At 48.1% G+C, this 20,338-nt stretch overlaps 1 protein-coding gene across 5 annotated transcripts in view; it reads right to left on the reverse strand.

The window, feature by feature from the left end:
* Positions 1-5,677: 5,677 nt before the first annotated feature.
* LOC139376856 (S1 RNA binding domain 1) overlaps positions 5,678-20,338 on the reverse strand; it is a 98,907-nt gene continuing 84,246 nt past the window's right edge. For all 5 annotated transcript variants that reach the window (XM_071119817.1, XM_071119820.1, XM_071119819.1 and 2 more), the window contains exons 19-21: positions 17,888-18,040; positions 7,818-8,002; positions 5,678-6,368 (exon numbers count right to left, since the gene is read on the reverse strand). In XM_071119817.1, the coding sequence (XP_070975918.1) occupies positions 6,076-6,368; positions 7,818-8,002; positions 17,888-18,040 (631 nt within the window). In that variant the 3' untranslated portion in view covers positions 5,678-6,075. The remainder of the gene's footprint in view (positions 6,369-7,817; positions 8,003-17,887; positions 18,041-20,338) is intronic.

Genomic DNA, 20,338 nt, shown 5'->3' on the forward strand with positions numbered 1-20,338 from the left:
TGATGTATATGTCTATGGCTGTGCCAGATAGCATGTGTTCATGCTAACCACCGACAGCTATTCAGTTTGCTGTGGCAAAAGCATAACTGGGCTAATAGCATTTCTACATTAGCCTCAGCATTAATGGCTAGCTGAAATTGTGACTAAACAAACAGTTGCACTGGCTGGCTGTGCCCAGAGGGCTGCGGAGGTGTTAGCAGCTGTGCTAACAGTTGTGCTGGTGGCAGGCCTAATGGAGCGCTGGGCTAATCGGGCCAGTGATCGTAGGGAATGATGACAGCCAAAGCTCTTCCTGTTCCTGAGCCGTTTGGCCATCAGGAAAAATAGATCATCATTAGCTGTCTGGGAGGAACAGGGCCCAGCGGTACTCCAGCTAAATAGACTGCCCTCTTCCTTCCTCCTAACAGCTGACAGAGTAGTACCACACGGGTGGTGACCACCACCTCCATTACCATCGCTGCCACCGCAGTACAAGGAGCGGTATGTAATAGCTGAACAGATACTTGCGACCAGTGTTGTGGTACTCAACCGGTCTCGAGCCCACATTGTGGTGTGTCTAGGTTTTGTCTCAGCCTCTGATACTTTTTACTCAGTCTTGACTCAGTCTCAGACAATGAGGACTTTTTCCCCCAGAGACCAGCCAAGAAAAAATCATAATTCTTAGCCCCCATTCAGTCAACACAAAACTTCTTCGCCAGGCCAAATATGCACACTGCTTTCATGACACATTTACAGTATATATCGTAATGCCTAATGAAACCTGGCCTTCCTACTTCACTCGTAATATTACTGTCTTTTAAATTTGTAGAAAAATAGCCACAAACCTTCTCACAGTTGTCAGAATTGTCTTGCTATGGTGCTTTGGTAGTAGGGGAGACTGGGTGAAACTGTTTGAGAGACACACACTCGCTAAAGAGACAGCAGAGGAAAATATTTTGTATTTTTATCCATTGTTTAGAGACCGGTGATCTTAGCATGTTTTTACTACTCTGAATGCCTAAAGAATCCATATGTTCTTCTGAATGCCTAAAGAATCCATATGTTCTTCTGAATGCCTAAAGAATCCATATGTTCTTCTGAATGCCTAAAGAATCCATATGTTCTTCTGAATGCCTAAAGAATCCATATGTTCTTCTGAATGCCTAAAGAATCCATATGTTCTTCTGAATGCCTAAAGAATCCATATGTTCTTCTGAATGCCTAAAGAATCCATATGTTATTCTGAATGAACAGAATGTTTTTCTTATTGTGCTGGCGATCTGACAACTACAATCATGGCCTTGAATTGGACTCGCATTGTTCTGGTACCAGTCTGGACTCGGTCTCTGACCCCTCGCCCCCCTCCTGATCTCGGCAATGACTCAGTCTCTTACCCCTCCCGATCTCGGCCTCGACTCAGTTTCTGACCCCTCGCCCCCCTCCCGATCTCGGCCATGACTCAGTCTCTGACCCCTCGCGCCCCTCCCGATCTTGGCCATGACTCAGTCTATGACCCCTCGCGCCCCTCCCGATCTTGGCCATGACTCAGTCTCTGACCCCTCGCCCCCCTCCCGATCTCGGCCATGACTCGGTCTCCTTGACTGAGTGAAAAGGTTTGAGAACCCCTGTACTGCAATCTGCAATGACAAGAGGAACTGATGATGCACTACTCCATTTTTTAAATTGCACCTTGTGCATTCTACTATTACAACCTTCAAAACTAAGTTTAAAGCCGGACTGGGTTTCCCCCTGAGCGCCCCATAGTTTGGAAACCGCTGTACTACGACACCATCACCAAGTGAATCAGTATTGGGATCCTGCAACACAGACGAGCCATACTGCGCCTCAGAAGAATGTTTCCCAGTGTATTCTGCTGATTTCCCCTTAAACCCCCTTCCTTCCTCTCGCCGGCCCAGTGTTGGTCCCAGCTCTAGCTGTGATCCCTGTGGGATGGACATGAGATATGGATAAGAGATATGAATATGAATCAGTGTGAGAAAGTTGACTGGCGTCCTGTAAGGGACTCCTACATAAAGGCCTCCCCTATACTGAGGCCCTCAAGGGCCCTACCAAACCAAAACACTACTCTCCTGTCTCAGCTGTCAATCACCATCAGCCACCAACAGCGGCCACGACCCGGGGACAGGAAGGGGCCTGGTGTGTCCCAAAACATATCTCACTGTGCAGCCCTGGAGGGGGTTAGTGTGTTGTGTGTGTGTGTGTGTGGTAGGGGGGGTGTAGGCCTAAGTTGGGAGAAGACAAAATGACATACTCAGCAGTGGATGAGTGCAAGATTAATAAACAATCTCATGTCTACTATCCTTTTCCACTGAAGGTACTTTTGTAAGCAATAGTCTGAAATTAAGCTATAGGATGTGTGTGTGTGTGTGTGTGTGTATCCTCCCATGCTGAGGTGAATCAACATCTGCAATTCTAAACACAACAAGGTATCCATTACCCCCACGTACACACAGCATTCTCCCCCTTCTCTGTCTCTCTCCCCCCAGTCCCTTATGTCTTTGTGGGGGCTGGAACACCTGGGCTGCTGTGAAAATATTTACCCAGAGAGGGCTAACTGCTGGAGGGGCTGCTCACCCCCTCCACCCTCATAATCAGTCTAAAGACATTATCCACTTATTGGAGATGAGCAGCAAGGCTGGAGGGGATGTGCAAGCCGGGTAACGTAGTTACGGTAATCGCCCCCGGTGAGGTGGGGTAGTGAATTTCAGCTCTGAAAGCCCGGAGAAGGGGACTGGCTCCCAGAAGGAAGGGCCGCTAATCAGACGCTCGCGCGCCACAGTTAATATTCCTCCTCGTTTGGGGACACAGGCCTTTATAAGCTCTGCTGATGAGGTGCGGAGAAAATGCAAAACAGCCAGCCAGTCACCTGCCCCCAGGCATCGCCACTGAGTGCATTAGAGAGAACAGTATCTGAATGAGTATGTGCTGTAGGTATACAGGGGGTTAGCAGATATGAAGAATCTCTAAATCTCTGTTTTATCACTTTTGTCTTTCATTATATTGAAGCCCCAGTACAGAGCTGATTCTTTGGGGATAATTGTGCATTCCTTGTATGAACTTAGCTACTTTGATCTAAGCTGTGTGTGTGCGGTAAATTATGTGCAGGGTGTAAGGAGCTCATAAAACCCACGATCATACTGATGAGGTCAGAGAGAAGAAACCAGAGAAAGTCTTTCATTTGCTGTGTCATTCCATACCTCCCTCATCCATCCCTCTCTCCCCACTGTCAACACGGTCGCAAAAAGCCAGACACACTAACTCGCTGTAATAAGCCATCTCTAGCAGCTAGCTGATCCTCTGGTACTGTACAGCAACATGCAGTTGGGACAGGATCATACAGTCCTGTACATTATTAGTCTCTGTGCTTTGCAGAGGGGCAGGTTATTGACTCATCGTAGGTGTGAGGGATATGGGTGACAGCTGCTGCTGGTAAGAGTTCATACAACTAGGGTATGAACTAGGGAAGCATTTCCCAAACTCAGTCCTGGGGACCCCAAGAGGTGCACGTTTTCTTTCATTTTTCCAAACACTACACAGCTGATTCAAATCATCAAAGCTTGATGACTATTTGATGATTTGAATCAGCTGTGTAGTGTTTGGGCATAAATCACAACATGCACCTCTTGGGGTCCCCAGGACCGAGTTTGGAGAACGCTGAACTAGGGTATGACTTTAGCTCAATATCTGTTTGAGAGCAGATGATCCATGCTGTGGTTCACCAGTCTATGAATACCTTCCCCACACTATTGCCAAAAGACCACAATGTTAATCTCTAAACTCAGGGAAAATTACACATTTGTCATTTGTCAAAAAAAAATCATTCTTATAGTCGCTTATATTCTTATAGTCGCTTATATTCTTATAGTCGCTTATATTCTTATAGTCGCATTGCTGAGAGGTGTACCTGCAAGTTAATGTTTTATTGTACTGTGTACAACATGTGTATGCTGTGCATATGACAAATAAACTTGATTTGATATTGAAAAGACATGTTCCATACTATGGCACTAAATCCTTACATCCACCCAACCCTAAGCTGGTTGGTTTACTGCTGGCTCAGAGCCCAATAGGGCTGGACGGAGGTGGAGGATACAATGTATTACACACCCTTCATAAAGTGACCTCATACCAGTCTCTCACACACACTCTCACTCACACACACACAACAAACACGGCCAACTGGGAGATCCCTTTCCGTTTTGCACACCATGGATGATGTTTCCATTACCCCTCCGTGGACAAACGTCGAATACTGAAGTCAAACCGTGAGGTCTTGTTGGGCAGTGAGCCGACCTCTATGGGACAGAGATGGGAGAGATGGATGAATGGTCATAGAACTCAGTCAGAAACACAGCAGAGAGACCACGGAGAAGGCAAGATCCCTTCCATCCTCACCGTTAGTCATTTGAATCAGCCTCTGCCGAGGTTGGCTGCAGCCTGCCTTCTGTTGTAATAATTACAGCTTGTTTGGGGGGCTCCACCAGTGTTTGATAGACATACCCAACAGTAGCTGCCAGTCAAATTGCCTCTCGTATCTGCGTGGTCACGTACAGAGGGGAGAGTGACTTGTGCTCCTGAAGAGAGGGTTGTAATGACACTGGTCTCCCCTTGTGAAGTGGCTCTCTCTGGCTGGATGGCAGGACAGGACCGTGTGGGGAGACCATGGAAAGCTCTGTGTCTAGGAGCCCAAGTGAGAGGGAAAAGATTGAACACACTCCGGTCAGACCCTACTTCTCTCACACACGACACAGTTCGGCCAGACACACACACACACACACACACGCACACACACAGAGAGAACATGAAAAATGACAACACTACTGAAAAGCTAAGCGATTTATAACCCAAATTAGGAGACGTCATGAAAAATGACAAACCCACTCAAACACTAAACAATAATACTGATTTGGAAACTAAAGAGACAACACAATGGAGCGTACATGAAGCCAATCGGCATGTATAGTCTTTCATCACCACAAAGCACTGCCACTGTTGGTCAGTCTTGATGAAACATCTCTGTAACACAATGACGGTGTTAGATGCACTTTGCAAATGCCCCTTCTATCCTGGAGGGAGCAACACTGGTTGGGTGTTCTCCAATGTTTACACAGGGGACTCCAGCAGGCAAATGCCCCTTCTATCCTGGAGGGAGCAACACTGGTTGGGTGTTCTCCAAGGTTTACAAAGGGGACTCCAGTAGGCAAATGCCCCTTCTATCCTGGAGGGAGCAACACTGGTTGGGTATTCTCCAAGGTTTACACAGGGGACTCCAGCAGGCTTGTGTGTGCCTTATTGATGCATTTCTCAATTTGTGCCACATCAACACAAACAGATTGGATAATACAGAAGGGAATATGGGATTCATTTTGAAGCGTATGATTAGTGAGGCACAACAGCTCTGTCCTGGGATAATTGTGTCTGGGCTCCTCTCTCTGTGGCCCTCTGGCTTATTGCAGTCTGGCAGAGACCTCCATCTCCCCCTGCCCCGCCCCTCAGAGACTGTCAATCAACTCACTGGCAGGGCTGTCTGGGTAACAAGACAGCAGAGACACTGTCTGATACTTGCCACAGTAACGGCATCCAGCAGGTGGGAATAATTTAAACGAGTGCCTAGCCAATCATCATTTAACAGACAATGTCACAATACTGGGTTTAACAAAAATTCAGTTAGGCTTGATTTTTATCACTTTGGCTGATAATTTTCCATTTATTAATACATTTCTCAAAACATGTTTAAACATTGTTTTTAAAATAATACAAACTGAGGCATAAAGAGTTGGTCCAACATACTGAAAACTACATGAACAGAACAGAACATATCAGCATCTTCTGTCACAGAGATGTTCTAGGAGTGGCTACACAGAAGGGTTGTGTTCAGGTAGTACTTTTCCTGTTTTAAAACATTTTACATTTCTACTGAACATGACCTAAGTGCAAAGCCATGGTCCAGTCCACACTGGTCTATCTGAGGACCCGTATGAGGTCCAGTCCACACTGGTCTATCTGAGGACCCGTATGAGGTCCAGTCCACACTGGTCTATCTGAGGACCCGTATGAGGTCCAGTCCACACTGGTCTATCTGAGGACCCGTATGAGGTCCAGTCCAATGCGGCCCCGCTGAGGATCCACGTTGAGCACCCTGACCTCCACCTTCTCCCCGGGGCCTAGGGCTAGGCTGCGTCTCCTCTGGTCAGCTGGCAGCTTGTCTGGGGTGATGTACCTCTTATGGATCAGCCCGTTGCGGCCCACTCCGATGTCCACGAAGGCCCCGAACAGAGTGGCGTTTTCCACCCGGCCCGTCAGAACCACCCCCTCTCTCAGGTCACTCATAGACACAATGCCACGCTTGAAGTCTGCCTTCTCGAAGTCTGGGGGGAGTGAAAGAGAGAAGGAGTGAAAGGAAAGGAGGGAGGTTAAACAGTGGAATGAAGACCAGATATCATATTCCTAAGCAGGATACCCAATATTTGCTTCTGCATACTTCCACATTCCTCGCGGGCTTTGCTTTTTCAGTTTTCCATTTTGTCTGTTTTCTGGAGCATTAACTTCAACATGGGCTCACGGTCCAGGAAACACTCATCTACAATTATCCTCTTCTAACACCCGAATCGCATGCTATCTGTTGACACAGCTGAGTATGCACCGAGACACATCACAACAGAACCTGAGCACCTCAACCTGCTGCTGAACCCATGACCTCCAGACGCTGACACCCAGCTCCCAACACACTACCCTACACACCCCTCCACTTCCCTCTCTCATTCAATATGATTGACAGTCGCCCACGACTGATCTGAACTCACTGCACCAGTGCTGCTACCAGCATGCCCTTTAGAGACCGAACATGACAATGGAACATTTCTGTTCAGAATTGAAGCCATGTCAACACTTGAGGCTGTGGATCGCTCCATTTCTCTACCGCACTTCATACTTGTCAGCAATGACCAGCCAGTCTACAATCCCTCTGAAGTGAGGCGAACTGATACACTTAGGACAGACAGACAGAGTGCCAGTGGTCTGGGTTGTGATTCTGGCTTCTCTCCCCTCATATCATCCCCCACTCTCTCTCTCATCTACCTCCCCTTCATAGTGTAGATCCAACCCCCTCCCCAGTTCCCCAGAGACTGTGTGTTTGAGGGGCCTAGACTGGGCCGGGCAGTGCTCCAGGCTTTGATGTCCCCTGTCATCATTTGGAGGGGGAAGACCCAGGTCGTTACTGTCCTGCCTGCCGACAGATATATCATTAATGAGAAAGAGGCTCCTCTCTTTAAGGAGAAATCCAGAACTACACTGCTGCGTCCTCAACGGTGACCTCCCTCCCCTGTGGCGTCTAGTTGAGAAAAACTAAGATCATCTATAAAACAACAACACGGCCTCTGCTACAACCACTAGGCGGGATAAGCACAACACTGTTTTCCTGCCAGGATGTGTGATAACAGTATATAATGTTTCATGACGAGGAGGAGCCGTGCTTATTGAGATGACTGGATCACTTTTTAACTGTTCTACAATAGGAACCAGCTGACCAATTAACCAGCTGACCAAAAGCCACAGAGAGAGAGCGAGAAAGAGAGAGAAAGGGAGAGAGAGGCCCAGTCTTATTAAATGACAGGTTGGGTCAGTGCTTGGGCTGGGCTGGAGTAGGATAACATTCATAACAGGCCCGTTGATATGGGTGAGTTGTAGTAATGGTCCTCAGGAGAGGCGTCCAGTAAAGGGTGAATGGCTTTAGATACATCCCAGGACAAGGCTCTGACACCAGACTCCTGTAATAGGACTATGATGACAGTAGGTCTGGGACAGAGGTGAGGTTTTACCTTGGCGGATGTCAAAGCCAGGAGGCTGGGTGAGTCCGTCTATGATGAGCTGCAGTGTGTCTGGGGTGGTGTTGAGGGTTTCAGCCAGGGCTTTTAGACCTTGACATTTCACACTGGCCTCCACACACTGTCTGAGCTCTGGCCGGCCCATCTGGTCCACACTACCCCCTACCAGGGACAGGAAACTAAGGAGAGGAGAGACAGGGGAGTCAGACACAGCATCATAATAAGGATAATAATTAATATATATAAAATAACATGGGATTTATATTGTGCTTTTTAAGGACCCAAAGTCGCTTATCAGGGACACAACAATACAATACATGGACTGGTGCATCAACTACGAACAAACACAGAGAAACAAAAGAACCATAAGTAATGATCTGGTGTCCTGCCAGCCTGCTGGTGTGAGAAGCCTTCCTGCCAGCCTGCTGGTGTGAGAAGCCTGCCTGCCAGCCTGCTGGTGTGAGAAGCCTGCCTGCCAGCCTGCTGGTGTGAGAAGCCTTCCTGCCAGCCTGCTGGTGTGAGAAGCCTGCCTGCCAGCCTGCTGGTGTGAGAAGCCTACCTGCCAGCCTGCTGGTGTGAGAAGCCTGCCTGCCTGCCTGCTGGTGTGAGAAGCCTGCCTGCCAGCCTGCTGGTGTGAGAAGCCTACCTGCCAGCCTGGTGGTGTGAGAAGCCTTCCTGCCAGCCTGCTGGTGTGAGAAGCCTGCCTGCCAGCCTGCTGGTGTGAGAAGCCTACCTGCCAGCCTGCTGGTGTGAGAAGCCTGCCTGCCTGCCTGCTGGTGTGAGAAGCCTGCCTGCCAGCCTGCTGGTGTGAGAAGCCTACCTGCCTGCCTGCTGGTGTGAGAAGCCTTCCTGCCAGCCTGCTGGTGTGAGAAGCCTGCCAGCCTGCCTGCTGGTGTGAGAAGCCTGCCAGCCTGCCTGATGGTGTGAGAAGCCTGCCTGCCTGCCTGCTGGTGTGAGAAGCCTTCCTGCCAGCCTGCTGGTGTGAGAAGCCTGCCAGCCTGCCTGATGGTGTGAGAAGCCTGCCTGCCTGCCTGCTGGTGTGAGAAGCCTGCCTGCTGGTGTGAGAAGCCTGCCTGCCGGTGTGAGAAGCCTGCCAGCCTGCCTGCTGGTGTGAGAAGCCTGCCAGCATGCCTGCTGGTGTGAGAAGCCTGCCTGCCTGAGGAGCCCTAGTTACGGAGGGAACAGCCCCCCCCTGCTCCTAACCCATCTCCATCCTCTCTCCTGCTCGCTCTCTGTCCCTGCAGGCCAGTTCACACACAGGTGGGGTAAGCAGTCTTAATGAATGACTTTTTAACTGCGCTCCATGGTGGGCCGCAGCACGTGTGCCTGGCCCCCTGGCAGACCAATTGAGAGGCCTCAGGGTGAATGGGAGGAGGAGGGGAATTGAGGTGTGAGAATAATTATGCCCTAAATCTCTGGTTTCAGAGTCCCAGCTCATGCTCTCTCTGTTCATAAGTGCACACTGCAGGGACGTCACCCCTCACCTCTCCATAAATCACCTCTGTCTACGCAGGCTGGTAAACACCATCGCCACCGAGACCTGGGAGCCCGCCCCTGCTCAACCTGGACTGGAGCACTCAGCCGCCAGTCATCTGACTGGGTAGGCCTCCACCAATCCCTAGCAAGTATGATGGAGGCCCATCCCACTTTCTGAATAATGTCTCATCACTCCATGAATGAGCAGCCATTCAAATAGACCATCACATAACATGATAGGAACCATCCTAGACACAATCAGAATGACTAAAATATGGGTCAAGAAATTACTAACAGGTGCAAATCCAGAACTCTAAATCTAGATCTGAATCTGAAATGTAATCCCTCAAAGTGTGTACTTGTACAGAGCAGACAGCCAACACTCTTAGAAAGAAGGTGATATCTAGAACCTAGGAGTGTAGGCCCAAGGGATGGGGTCAGACTGGCCAGAGGTGCCTGTAGGATTGCAGGGGATCTGAAAGCTCTATAGGGGGTTGTGGAGGGGGGGGGGGGGGGGGGCAGTAGGAATGCAGGCCACAGCTGAGGGCAGGAGGACCCGCTAGGCAGCTATTGTCGGTGATGGATGTCCGTCTGTTGTCGTGGAATCCTGACGCCAGCTACTCAGCAGCAGCTGTCCTCCCTGTGACTGACAGAGCAGGTGGGTCCAGGCCACACCCATTTCCTGTAGCTGCCCCAGAGGATGACTGCTGCTGGAAAGACACATTCATAATGTACACACACAGAACCTACTCTTATTAATACGCAGACATGCACACACACGTCTCGTTGACAAGTGCAGTTGGCTGTGGAGATGGAACTCTACACAGGCTGTGTACAAACTGTACAGTGCAGCTGTGGGGTCTCTGCCCAGCCACTCACCCCTTGCCGTTCGACCTCTGGCCCCGAGCTTGTCTCTGGACTGAGACGAATGGTGCCCTTAAACTGTGGCCTCTGTCTATCCAGACCCTCCAGTGTCCTTAAGAACTAACCCACAGACCTGCTAGGATCCTCTGGCACTGAGAAGGCCAGACACAGGTATAGAATGACCACATAGGAAAAACACTCCCTAATACATACAGAGTTTACAGTCAATCAGTCAGTCAGTAAGCATCCTGCTCAGCTCACCAAGGTAAAGCATAAAAAAGAAAAAGAGAAAAGTCCCATGAGTGAATTCTGAAAAATAGTGAAAAGTACACACGGAGCACATAGTAACAGACTTGCCGGTTCTCCATGTTGGCTCTCCTGGCCGGCTGATGACTTCCAGCCTGGCTCAGTTAGTCTCACGCGGCAGCCAGGCAGCTGACATCACTCCAGATCACTTTACCTCTCTAGCCACACAACACGAAGTGTGCATGTGGGCTCTGTGTAGCCCAATCAATACACACTATGGTCAAGTAAAGCACAACATAATGAACCAAAGCATACACGGCCCCACAAATCTACACACACACACCCAAAAATCATAGACATGAACACACAGACAAATTCTAAAAAGACACACACACACACACACACACACACACACACACACACACACACACACACACACACACACACACACACACACACACAGTCATCATGGAACTCAACAAATGCCCCCCAGCTATCATCTATCTAGATCAGGCAACAAACCAGACAAAACAAAACAGTAAAATAAGAAGCCTTTCTTCAGAAACACCCCTCTCCCACTCTCCCTTTCTCCCTGATTTCTGTGCTGGTCATCAGAGCCACAGAGGTAGTGTGTCTCTCCTGGAAGGGGGGTAGGGGGAACACGGGTTGATTTATGAACAGGCACAGCGCAGGCCCTGGTGGTGGTTGTGGCGGGTGGGCGGTAGGGTGGCGTCTTTGGTTTGGGGCGGGGGGGTTCTGCAGGGCTCAGGTTTCAGCCTGGTGTGTTTGTGTTTAAGGGGTACCAGGGAGGGAGCCCAGCCATGGGCCTCTGCTTCTCACTTGAGGCCCAGTGAGTACCCACTCCATCTCCTCTCCCCTCCCCTTAGGGTGGTGGTAATGAGAACCAGTGGTGACGGGGCCAGAGCGCTGGACGAGGCCCAGTGAGTACCCTCTCCACCTCTCCTCTCCCTCTGGGTGGTAATGAGAACCAGTGGTGACGGGGCCAGAGTGCTAGACGAGGCCCAGTGAGTACCCTCTCCACCTCTCCTCTCCATCTGGGTGGTAATGAGAACCAGTGGTGACGGGGCCAGAGTGCTGGACGAGGACCAGTGAGTACCCTCTCCACCTCTCCTCTCCCTCTGCCTGGTGGTAATGAGAACCAGTGGTGACGGGGCCAGAGTGCTGGACGAGGCCCAGTGAGTACCCTCTCCACCTCTCCTCTCCCTATGGGTGGTAATGAGAACCAGTGGTGACGGGGCCAGAGCGCCCGACGAGGCCCAGTGAGTACCCTCTCCTCTCCCTCTGGGTGGTGGTAATGAGAACCAGTGGTGACGGGGCCAGAGTGCTGGACGAGGCCCAGTGAGTACCCTTTCCACCTCTCCTCTCCCTCTGTGTGGTGGTAATGAGAACCAGTGGTGACGGGGCCAGAGTGCTGGACGAGGCCCAGTGAGTACCCTCTCCACCTCTCCTCTCCCTCTGGGTGGTGGTAATGAGAACCAGTGGTGACGGGGCCAGAGTGCTGGACGAGGCCCAGTGAGTACCCTCTCCACCCCCTCTGTCTGGTGGTAATGAGAACCAGTGGTGACGGGGCCAGAGCGCTGGACGAGGCACAGGGCTACACACAGAGGCTGGGTGGGCCTCAGCATAGAGCCTGTCCAGATCCACCTTGAAGGAGTTAAGAGAGTTGACCCAGTCTATTACACAGCCAGCCAGCCAACCAGCCAGCCAAGTGGGCTCTCAATCATCACTTCTGTACCGCATACTGTACAGTAGGTGAATATTTTTGATAATATTTATATTTTAGTCATTTAGCAGACGCTCTTATTCAGAGCGACTAACAGGAGCGATTAGGGTTAAGTGCCTTTCTCAAGGGCATATCGCAAGATTTTTCACCTAGTTGGCTCGGGGATTCAAACCAGCAATCGTTCGGTTATTTATTTATTACAATTTCATTTCACCTTTATTTAACCAGGTAGGCAAGTTGAGAACAAGTTCTCATTTCTAATTGCGACCTGGCCAAGATAAAGCAAAGCAGTTCGACACATACAACGACACAGAGTTACACATGGAGTAAAACAAACATACAGTCAATAATACAGTAGAAACAAGTCTATATACGATGTGAGCAAATGAGGTGAGATAAGGGAGGTAAAGGCAAAAAGGCCATGGTGGCAAAGTAAATACAATAATCTCAGAAAGTGAAGTTGAATAGGCTAGTAATAGGGGTGGCAACAATTTCGGCAGATAATTTTAGAAAGAAAGCCCGGCTGATTTGTAGGAGTCCAGATTTTGCAGCTCTTTCAGAACATCAGCGGACTGGATTTGGGAGAAGGAGAAATGGGGAAGGCTTGGGCGAGTTGCTGTGGGGGGTGCAGTGCTGTTGACCGGGGTAGGGGTAGCCAGGTGGAAAGCATGGCCAGCCGTAGAAAAATGCTTATTGAAATTCTCAATTATAGTGGATTTATCAGTGGTGACAGTGTTTCCTATCTTCAGTGCAGTGGGCAGCTGGGAGGAGGTGTTCTTATTCTCCATGGACTTTACAGTGTCCCAGAACTTTTTTGAGTTAGTGTTGCAGGAAGCAAATTTCTGCTTGAAAAAGCTAGCCTTGGCTTTTCTAACTGCCTGTGTATATTGGTTTCTAGCTTCCCTGAACAGCTGCATATCACAGGGGCTGTTCGATGCTTATGCAGAATGCCATAGGATGTTTTTGTGTTGGTTAAGGGCAGTCAGGTCTGGGGAGAACCAAGGGCTATATCTGTTCCTGGTTCAAAATTTCTTGAATGGGGCATGCTTATTTAAGATGGTTAGGAAGGCATTAAAAAAAAATAACCAGGCATCCTCTACTGATGGGATGAGATCAATATCCTTCCAGGATACCCCGGCCAGGTCGATTAGAAAGGCCTGCTCGCTGAAGTGTTTCAGGGAGCGTATGACAGTGATGAGTGGAGGTCGTTTGACCGCTGACCCATTACGGATGCAGGCAATGAGGCAGGGAGGTGGATTTTTAAAAGTAGAAGTTCAAATTGTTTGGGTACAGACCTGGATAGTAGGACAGAACTGTGCAGGTTATCTTTGCAGTAGATTGCAACACCGCCTCCTTTGGCAGTTCTATCTTGTCTGAAAATGTTGTAGTTAGGGATGAAAATGTCAATTTTTGGTGGTCTCAGCTAGAACATCCGGGTTGGCAGAGTGTGCTAAAGCAGTGAATAATACAAACTTAGGGAGGAGGCTTCTAATGTTAACATGCATGAAACCAAGGCTATTACGGTTACAGAAGTCATCAAAAGAGAGCGCCTGGGGAATAGGAGTGAAGCTAGGCACTGCAGGGCCTGGATTCACATCTACATCACCAGAGGAAAAGAGGAGGAGTAGAATAAGGGTACGGCTAAAAGCAATGAGAACTGGTCGTCTAGAACGTCTGGAACAGAGAGTAAAAGGAGGTTTCTGGGGGCGATACAATGGCTTCAAGGTATAATGTACAGACTAAGGTATGGTAGGATGTGAATACAGAGGAGGTAAACCTAGGTATTGAGTGATGATGAGAGAGATATTGTCTCTAGAAACATAATTGAAACCAGGAGATGTCATCGCATGTGTGGGTGGTGGAATTAATAGGTTGGATAAGGTATAGTGAGCAGGACTAGAGGCTCTACAGTGAAATAAGCCAATAAACACTAACCAGAACAGCAATGGACAAGGCATATTGACATTAAGGAGAGGCATGCTTAGTCGAGTGATCAAAAGGGTCCTGTGAGTAGTGAGGTTGGTTGGGGTCACGGCGATTCAGACAGCCAGCCGGGCCATCGGTAGCAAGCTAGCATAGGATGGAGGTCTGTTTTTAGCCACCTCGTGCGTTTCCGTCGGTAGGATTAGTGGGGTTCCGTGTGGTAGAGGGGATCAATCCAATTCGCAAAAAAATAGATATAGATACATATATAGATACGTATATAGATACAGCCTGCCCTCTGGTGGTCCTTCCACAAGTTATAGAGGCCCAAGAAAGAAAAAAAAAGAAAGAAAATGATCTTAACTGCTAGGCTACCTGCTGCCCCAATTGATAAAGTGTACTGCACTGTTGAGGAGAGCCTGCAAGTAAGCATTACATTGTGCCGTTTATACCCTGTATCCTGTGCACATAACAAATAAACTTTGATTTGATTTGTGGACTGAAGATTTGACACTAAACATCTATGACTGACACTACACGCATGACTTTTACTGGGGTAGATGATTCACCGTAATTGTCTCATTATGTTCAGTGCAACTCTAAAGTACACTATGTACTGCAAATAGTCTACTCTAAAATCCAGTTCTATGCATCCACACTATTCAATGCAGACAGCAGGCCATTGTGGATGGATGACTGTGTGCGAGTTTGGTTATATCTGTGTGTGTGTATTAGTCGTTCCCAGCGGTGTGGCTGAGGGTATCAGGTTCATCACATTAGAGCAACAGGATCCTCCATTACTGCCTGCTGGCCCACGCCTCACACATCAGCTGTAATGCAACAGTATCAGCCCCCAAAACCCAATAAAGGCTGCCACACGCCCGCTAGGATCAAATGTGGGATTGATTTAAGCCTCTGTCCTCCCCCATACACTGTACCAGGATCTGTGATATGTGTTAAAGGGAGGAACAGCGTAGCTTTTTAATATAACGCTCAAAGTCACTGGGAGATTTACCTTAAAACCTGTTTTCATTTACAGTAAAGGCTGAGCAGATAAGATTTCACTAACATCAAACAATGCACAACTGTTAAAAGGAGGTTCCAAGTATTTGCTTATCTGGCCTCTGAATTGTACTGCCAGTATGTGTGTGTGAGAGAGGGGTAGAGGGAGAGATCGGGGAAGAGAGGGGAGGGAAAAAAGAGGGATGTGTCTGTGAGCTGTGTCCAAATGGGTTACAGATTGTTGGGAATCTCTCATGCTTGTCAGTGTCATTATAAAGCCATCGTTCAGACAGACGCCGTGTTTGCTTCATTAGTCTCAAGCCATTCCTCCAGCTCTGGACACAACCAGGGCTCTGGGGCTGGCTAACCCACATACTGCGCCACACTATATTAGGAATAACCCACATTTCCAAAATGACTTAAGTACTGAACAGCTGCACAGATTTTTCTGGGAAGAGAGAGACATCGCTAGCAAGAAAGAAAGAAAGAGAAAGATAGAGAGATAGAGATATTGCTAGTGGTCACGCATGGTCTAGTCAACCCATTCTGTCTGTATAATGACAATTGGCAATAAGAGACCAGCAGCATTAAGAGAACCTCCTACATTAGGACCAGCAGCGTTGAGAGAACCTCCTCCATTAGGACCAGCAGCATTAAGAGAACCTCCTCCATTAGGACAAGCAGCATTAAGAAGAGAACCTCCTCCATTAGGACCAGCAGCATTAAGAGGACCTCCTCCTACATTACCAGCAGCATTAAGAGAACCTCCTCCATAAGGACCAGCAACATTAAGAGAACCTCCTCCATAAGGACCAGCAGCATTAAGAGAACCTCCTCCATAAAGACCAGCAGCATTAAGAGAACCTCCTCCATAAGGACCAGCAGCATTAAGAGAACCTCCTCCATAAGGACCAGCAGCATTAAGAGAACCTCCTCCATAAGGACCAGCAGCATTAAGAGAACCTCCTCCATAAGGACCAGCAGCATTAAGAGAACCTCCTCCATAAGGACCAGCAGCATTAAGAGAACCTCCTCCATTAGGACCAGCATCATTAAGAGGACCTCCTCCATTAGGACCAGCATCATTAAGAGGACCTCCTCCATTAGGACCACCAGCATTAAGAGAACCTCCTCCATTAGGACCAGCAGCGTTAAGAGAACCTCCTCCATTAGGACCAGCATCATTAAGAGGACCTCCTCCATTAGGACCAGCATCATTAAGAGGACCTCCTCCATTAGGACCAGCAGCATTAAGAGAACCTCCTCCATTAGGACCAGCAGCGTTAAGAGAACCTCCTCCATTAGGACCAGCAGCATTAAGAGGACCTCCTCCATTAGGACCAGCAGCATTAAGAGAACCTCCTCCATTAGGACCAGCAGCGTTAAGAGAACCTCCTCCATTAGGACCAGCAGCATTAAGAGGACCTCCTCCATTAGGACCAGCAGCATTAAGAGGACCTCCTCCATTAGGACCAGCAGCATTAAGAGAACCTCCTCCATTAGGACCAGCAGCGTTAAGAGAACCTCCTCCATTAGGACCAGCAGCATTAAGAGAACCTCCTCCATTAGGACCAGCAGCGTTAAGAGGACCTCCTCCATTAGGACCAGCATCATTAAGAGGACCTCCTCCATTAGGACCAGCAGCATTAAGAGAACCTCCTCCATTAGGACCAGCAGCATTAAGAGAACCTCCTCCATAAGGACCAGCAGCATTAAGAGAACCTCCTCCATAAGGACCAGCAGCATTAAGAGGACCTCCTCCATTAGGACCAGCAGCATTAAGAGGACCTCCTCCATTAGGACCAGCAGCATTAAGAGAACCTCCTCCATAAGGACCAACAGCATTAAGATAACCTCCTCCATTAGGACCAGCATCATTAAGAGGACCTCCTCCATTAGGACCAGCATCATTAAGAGGACCTCCTCCATTAGGACCAGCAGCGTTTGGTAAAAATATAGAATTGTGATAATAGATAGTGAGGCACTTCTGTCTAATTTAGTAGGAAATGAGGCTCAACAGAGAGAAAATAAAACAAACAGAGGGGGGAAAGCTGTATGAGAGGGGGAATGAGGGAGAAAGAAAGGGAGTAAAGCAGGGAAGAGGGGAGGGGGGGGGGGGGTTGTGAGAATATGACAGGGTGATTATTTGCCCTCTCCTAGTTGTAAGTGGTTGGCAACCTCTAACCCCTATGGGCCCCTTTAATGATAGATCACTGAGGCAGAGAGACAACCCTATCTGTACACCCCATTTGGAGCAAAATGAGTCCTGTCTGATGAAGTTCTCTTTTCCACATGTAAAAATACATTCACGCTAGCAGTGAAAGGCACATCAACATGCTAAGAGCCAATGCTAAGTGTCAGGTTGATGTAGTCTAAACAGATTTGAGTGACTGCAGCTGCAGGGTCCAGCCCCATTCAGATAGACAGCCACCCAGCCACACAGCCACAGAGCTACAGAGCTGCAAAGCCCAGGGCAGATGCTCAATGTGCTTTTGATATCAGCACCAGCAGCGCTAACAATCACTTCTCACACAGCACAGCACCACAGGACCAGATGCTACCAAGATCCCCATCACACACAACTACAAGCAGTAAACACACACACAGAAACACACACACACGGAAACACACACACACGGAAACACACACACGTTTGGCTCCCATGTCTGGCCAAATCAAGACCAAAAAAACTGTAAGCAACCATCCCCCAATGCCCCCAGAAGTAGCCTACAAGCTGGGGTAAAATTGAAGCTCATGTTAGTTGGAACATGCTTTGGGGTGACGGGTGGTGGTTTTAAGTAGTTCTCACCTCCTGGCCACAGCGTAGGACTCTGGGTGGATGCAGGTCTGGTCCAGAGGGTTGGGCAGGGTAGGTACAGCAGCTGAGGCTTTGGTCTTTCCCTTCCCCTTGGCTGCAGGCTTCTCCTGGGCTGCTTGGGCTGAGTTACCCCCTGCTGCATCACTACCAACACAACACCACACTCACTGAGTAGAGGACGGGAGAGCATCGCAAACAAGATTGTTTGCAAATTTTCAATTTAGTCAATTCAAAGTCATGAATTGAAATATCCTCATAATAAAAATAAGAATAATTTCAGTCTGCGCTCAGCTCTCAGTCTATGTCCATGTTATAACTAATACACTTTTTCCCTTGAGTGGGTCAATCAGTGAACCTGTGAACTAACTAGTGTATATTTCAATAGCTGCTCATATTGTCAATAATAGCTTTGTGATAGCTTTGCTCTACAAATCAAATGTACATTTTTATATATGGACAGAACAAGTTAGGTCTGACTACTAGGCTACCATTCTTTCAACATACCTTGTCATTGGTGGACTGACTATTATGACATCATTAGCTGCCTACTGTTGACATACAGCAATATCAAGAGGACAGATCAACAACTGATTAATTAACACAGGCCTACTAATCTTTTACAGTCCAATATACAGTGGGGAGAACAAGTATTTGATAACCTGCAAAATCGGCAGTGTTTCCTACTTACAAAGCATGTAGAGGTCTGTAATTTTCTATCATAGGTACACTTCAACTGTGAGAGACGGAATCTAAAACAAAAATCCAGAAAATCACATTGTATGATTTTTAAGTAATTAATTTGCATTTTATTGCATGACATAAGTATTTGATACATCAGAAAAGCAGAACTTAATATTTCGTACAGAAACCCTTCTTTGCAATTACAGAGATCATACGTTTCCTGTAGTTCCTGACCAGGTTTGCACACACTGCAGCAGGGATTTTCTATTGGGTTCAGATCTGGAGACTGGCAAGGCCACTCCAGGACCTTGAGATGCTTCTTACTGTGTGTTTCGGGTTGTTGTCATTCTGGAAGACCCAGCCACGACCCATCTTCAATGCTCTTACTGAGGGAAGGAGGTTGTTGGCCAAGATCTCGCGATGCATGGCCCCATCCATCCTCTCCTCAATACGGTGCAGTCCATCCTGTCCCCTTTGCAGAAAAGCATCCCCAAAGAATGATGTTTCCATCTCCATGCTTCACGGTTGAGATGGTGTTCTTGGGGTTGTACTCATCCTTCTTCTTCCTCCAAACACGGCGAGTGGAGTTTAGACCAAAAAGCTACATTTTTGTCTCATCAGACCACATGACCTTCTCCCATTCCTCCTCTGGATCATCCAGATGGTCATTGGCAAATTTCAGACGGGCCTGGACATGCGCTGGCTTGAGCAGGGGGACCTTGCGTGCGCTGCAGGATTTAATCCATGACTGCGTAGTGTGTTACTAATGGTTTTCTTTGAGACTATGGTCCCAGCTCTCTTCAGGTCATTGACCAGGTCCTGCTGTGTAGTTCTGGGCTGATCCCTCACCTTCCTCATGATCATTGATGCCCCAAGAGGTGAGATCTTGCATGGAGCCCCAGACCGAGGGTGATTGACCGTCATCTTGAACTTCTTCCATTTTCTAATAATTGCGCCAACAGTTGTTGCCTTCTCACCAAGCTGCTTGCGTATTGTCCTGTAGCCCATCCCAGCCTTGTGCAGGTCTACAATTTGATGATGTCCTTAAACAGCTCTCTGGTCTTGGCCATTGTGGAGAGGTTGGAGTCTGTGGACAGGTGTCTTTTATACAGGTAACGAGTTCAAACAGGTGCAGTTACTACAGGTAATGAGTGGAGAACAGGAGGGCTTTTTAAAGAAAAACGAACAGGTCTGTGAGAGCCGGAATTGTTATTGGTTGGAAGGTGATCAAATAATTTTGTCATGCAATAAAATGCAAATTAATTACTTAAAAATCATACAATGTGATTTTCTGGATTTTTGTTTTAGATTCCGTCTCTCACAGTTGAAGTGTACCTATGATAAAAATTAGACCTCTACATGCTTTGTAAGTAGGAAAACCTGCAAAATCGGCAGTGTATCAAATACTTGTTCTCCCCACTGTACATTTCTGTGAAGGAGGGTATTAGCGGAACAGCTCTCTGCCATGTCTGTTTCCATCCACGCAGTAACAGGCACTTAACTACCGCAACACCACACGTTTCCTTGCTCGTCAACGCGCTCTCGCCAACTACCATTGGCTTAGTTGACTAAACACTGTAGCTAACTACCTTTGTCATAATGATGCCTTAACTAAGGAGCTAACTACAAAATAATAGTGGTTATGTGCTTGACTAAAACATAACATTTTGGAAAATGTATTTGGCAAACAGTTCTCCATTTTCCTCACACATTAGTGGTGTCTCCGGACAAAGTGGTGAACTGCCATCTAGCTTGAGGGAA

The sequence above is a fragment of the Oncorhynchus clarkii genome, chromosome 20, assembly GCF_045791955.1.
Source record: "Oncorhynchus clarkii lewisi isolate Uvic-CL-2024 chromosome 20, UVic_Ocla_1.0, whole genome shotgun sequence".
NCBI lineage: Eukaryota > Metazoa > Chordata > Actinopteri > Salmoniformes > Salmonidae > Oncorhynchus > Oncorhynchus clarkii.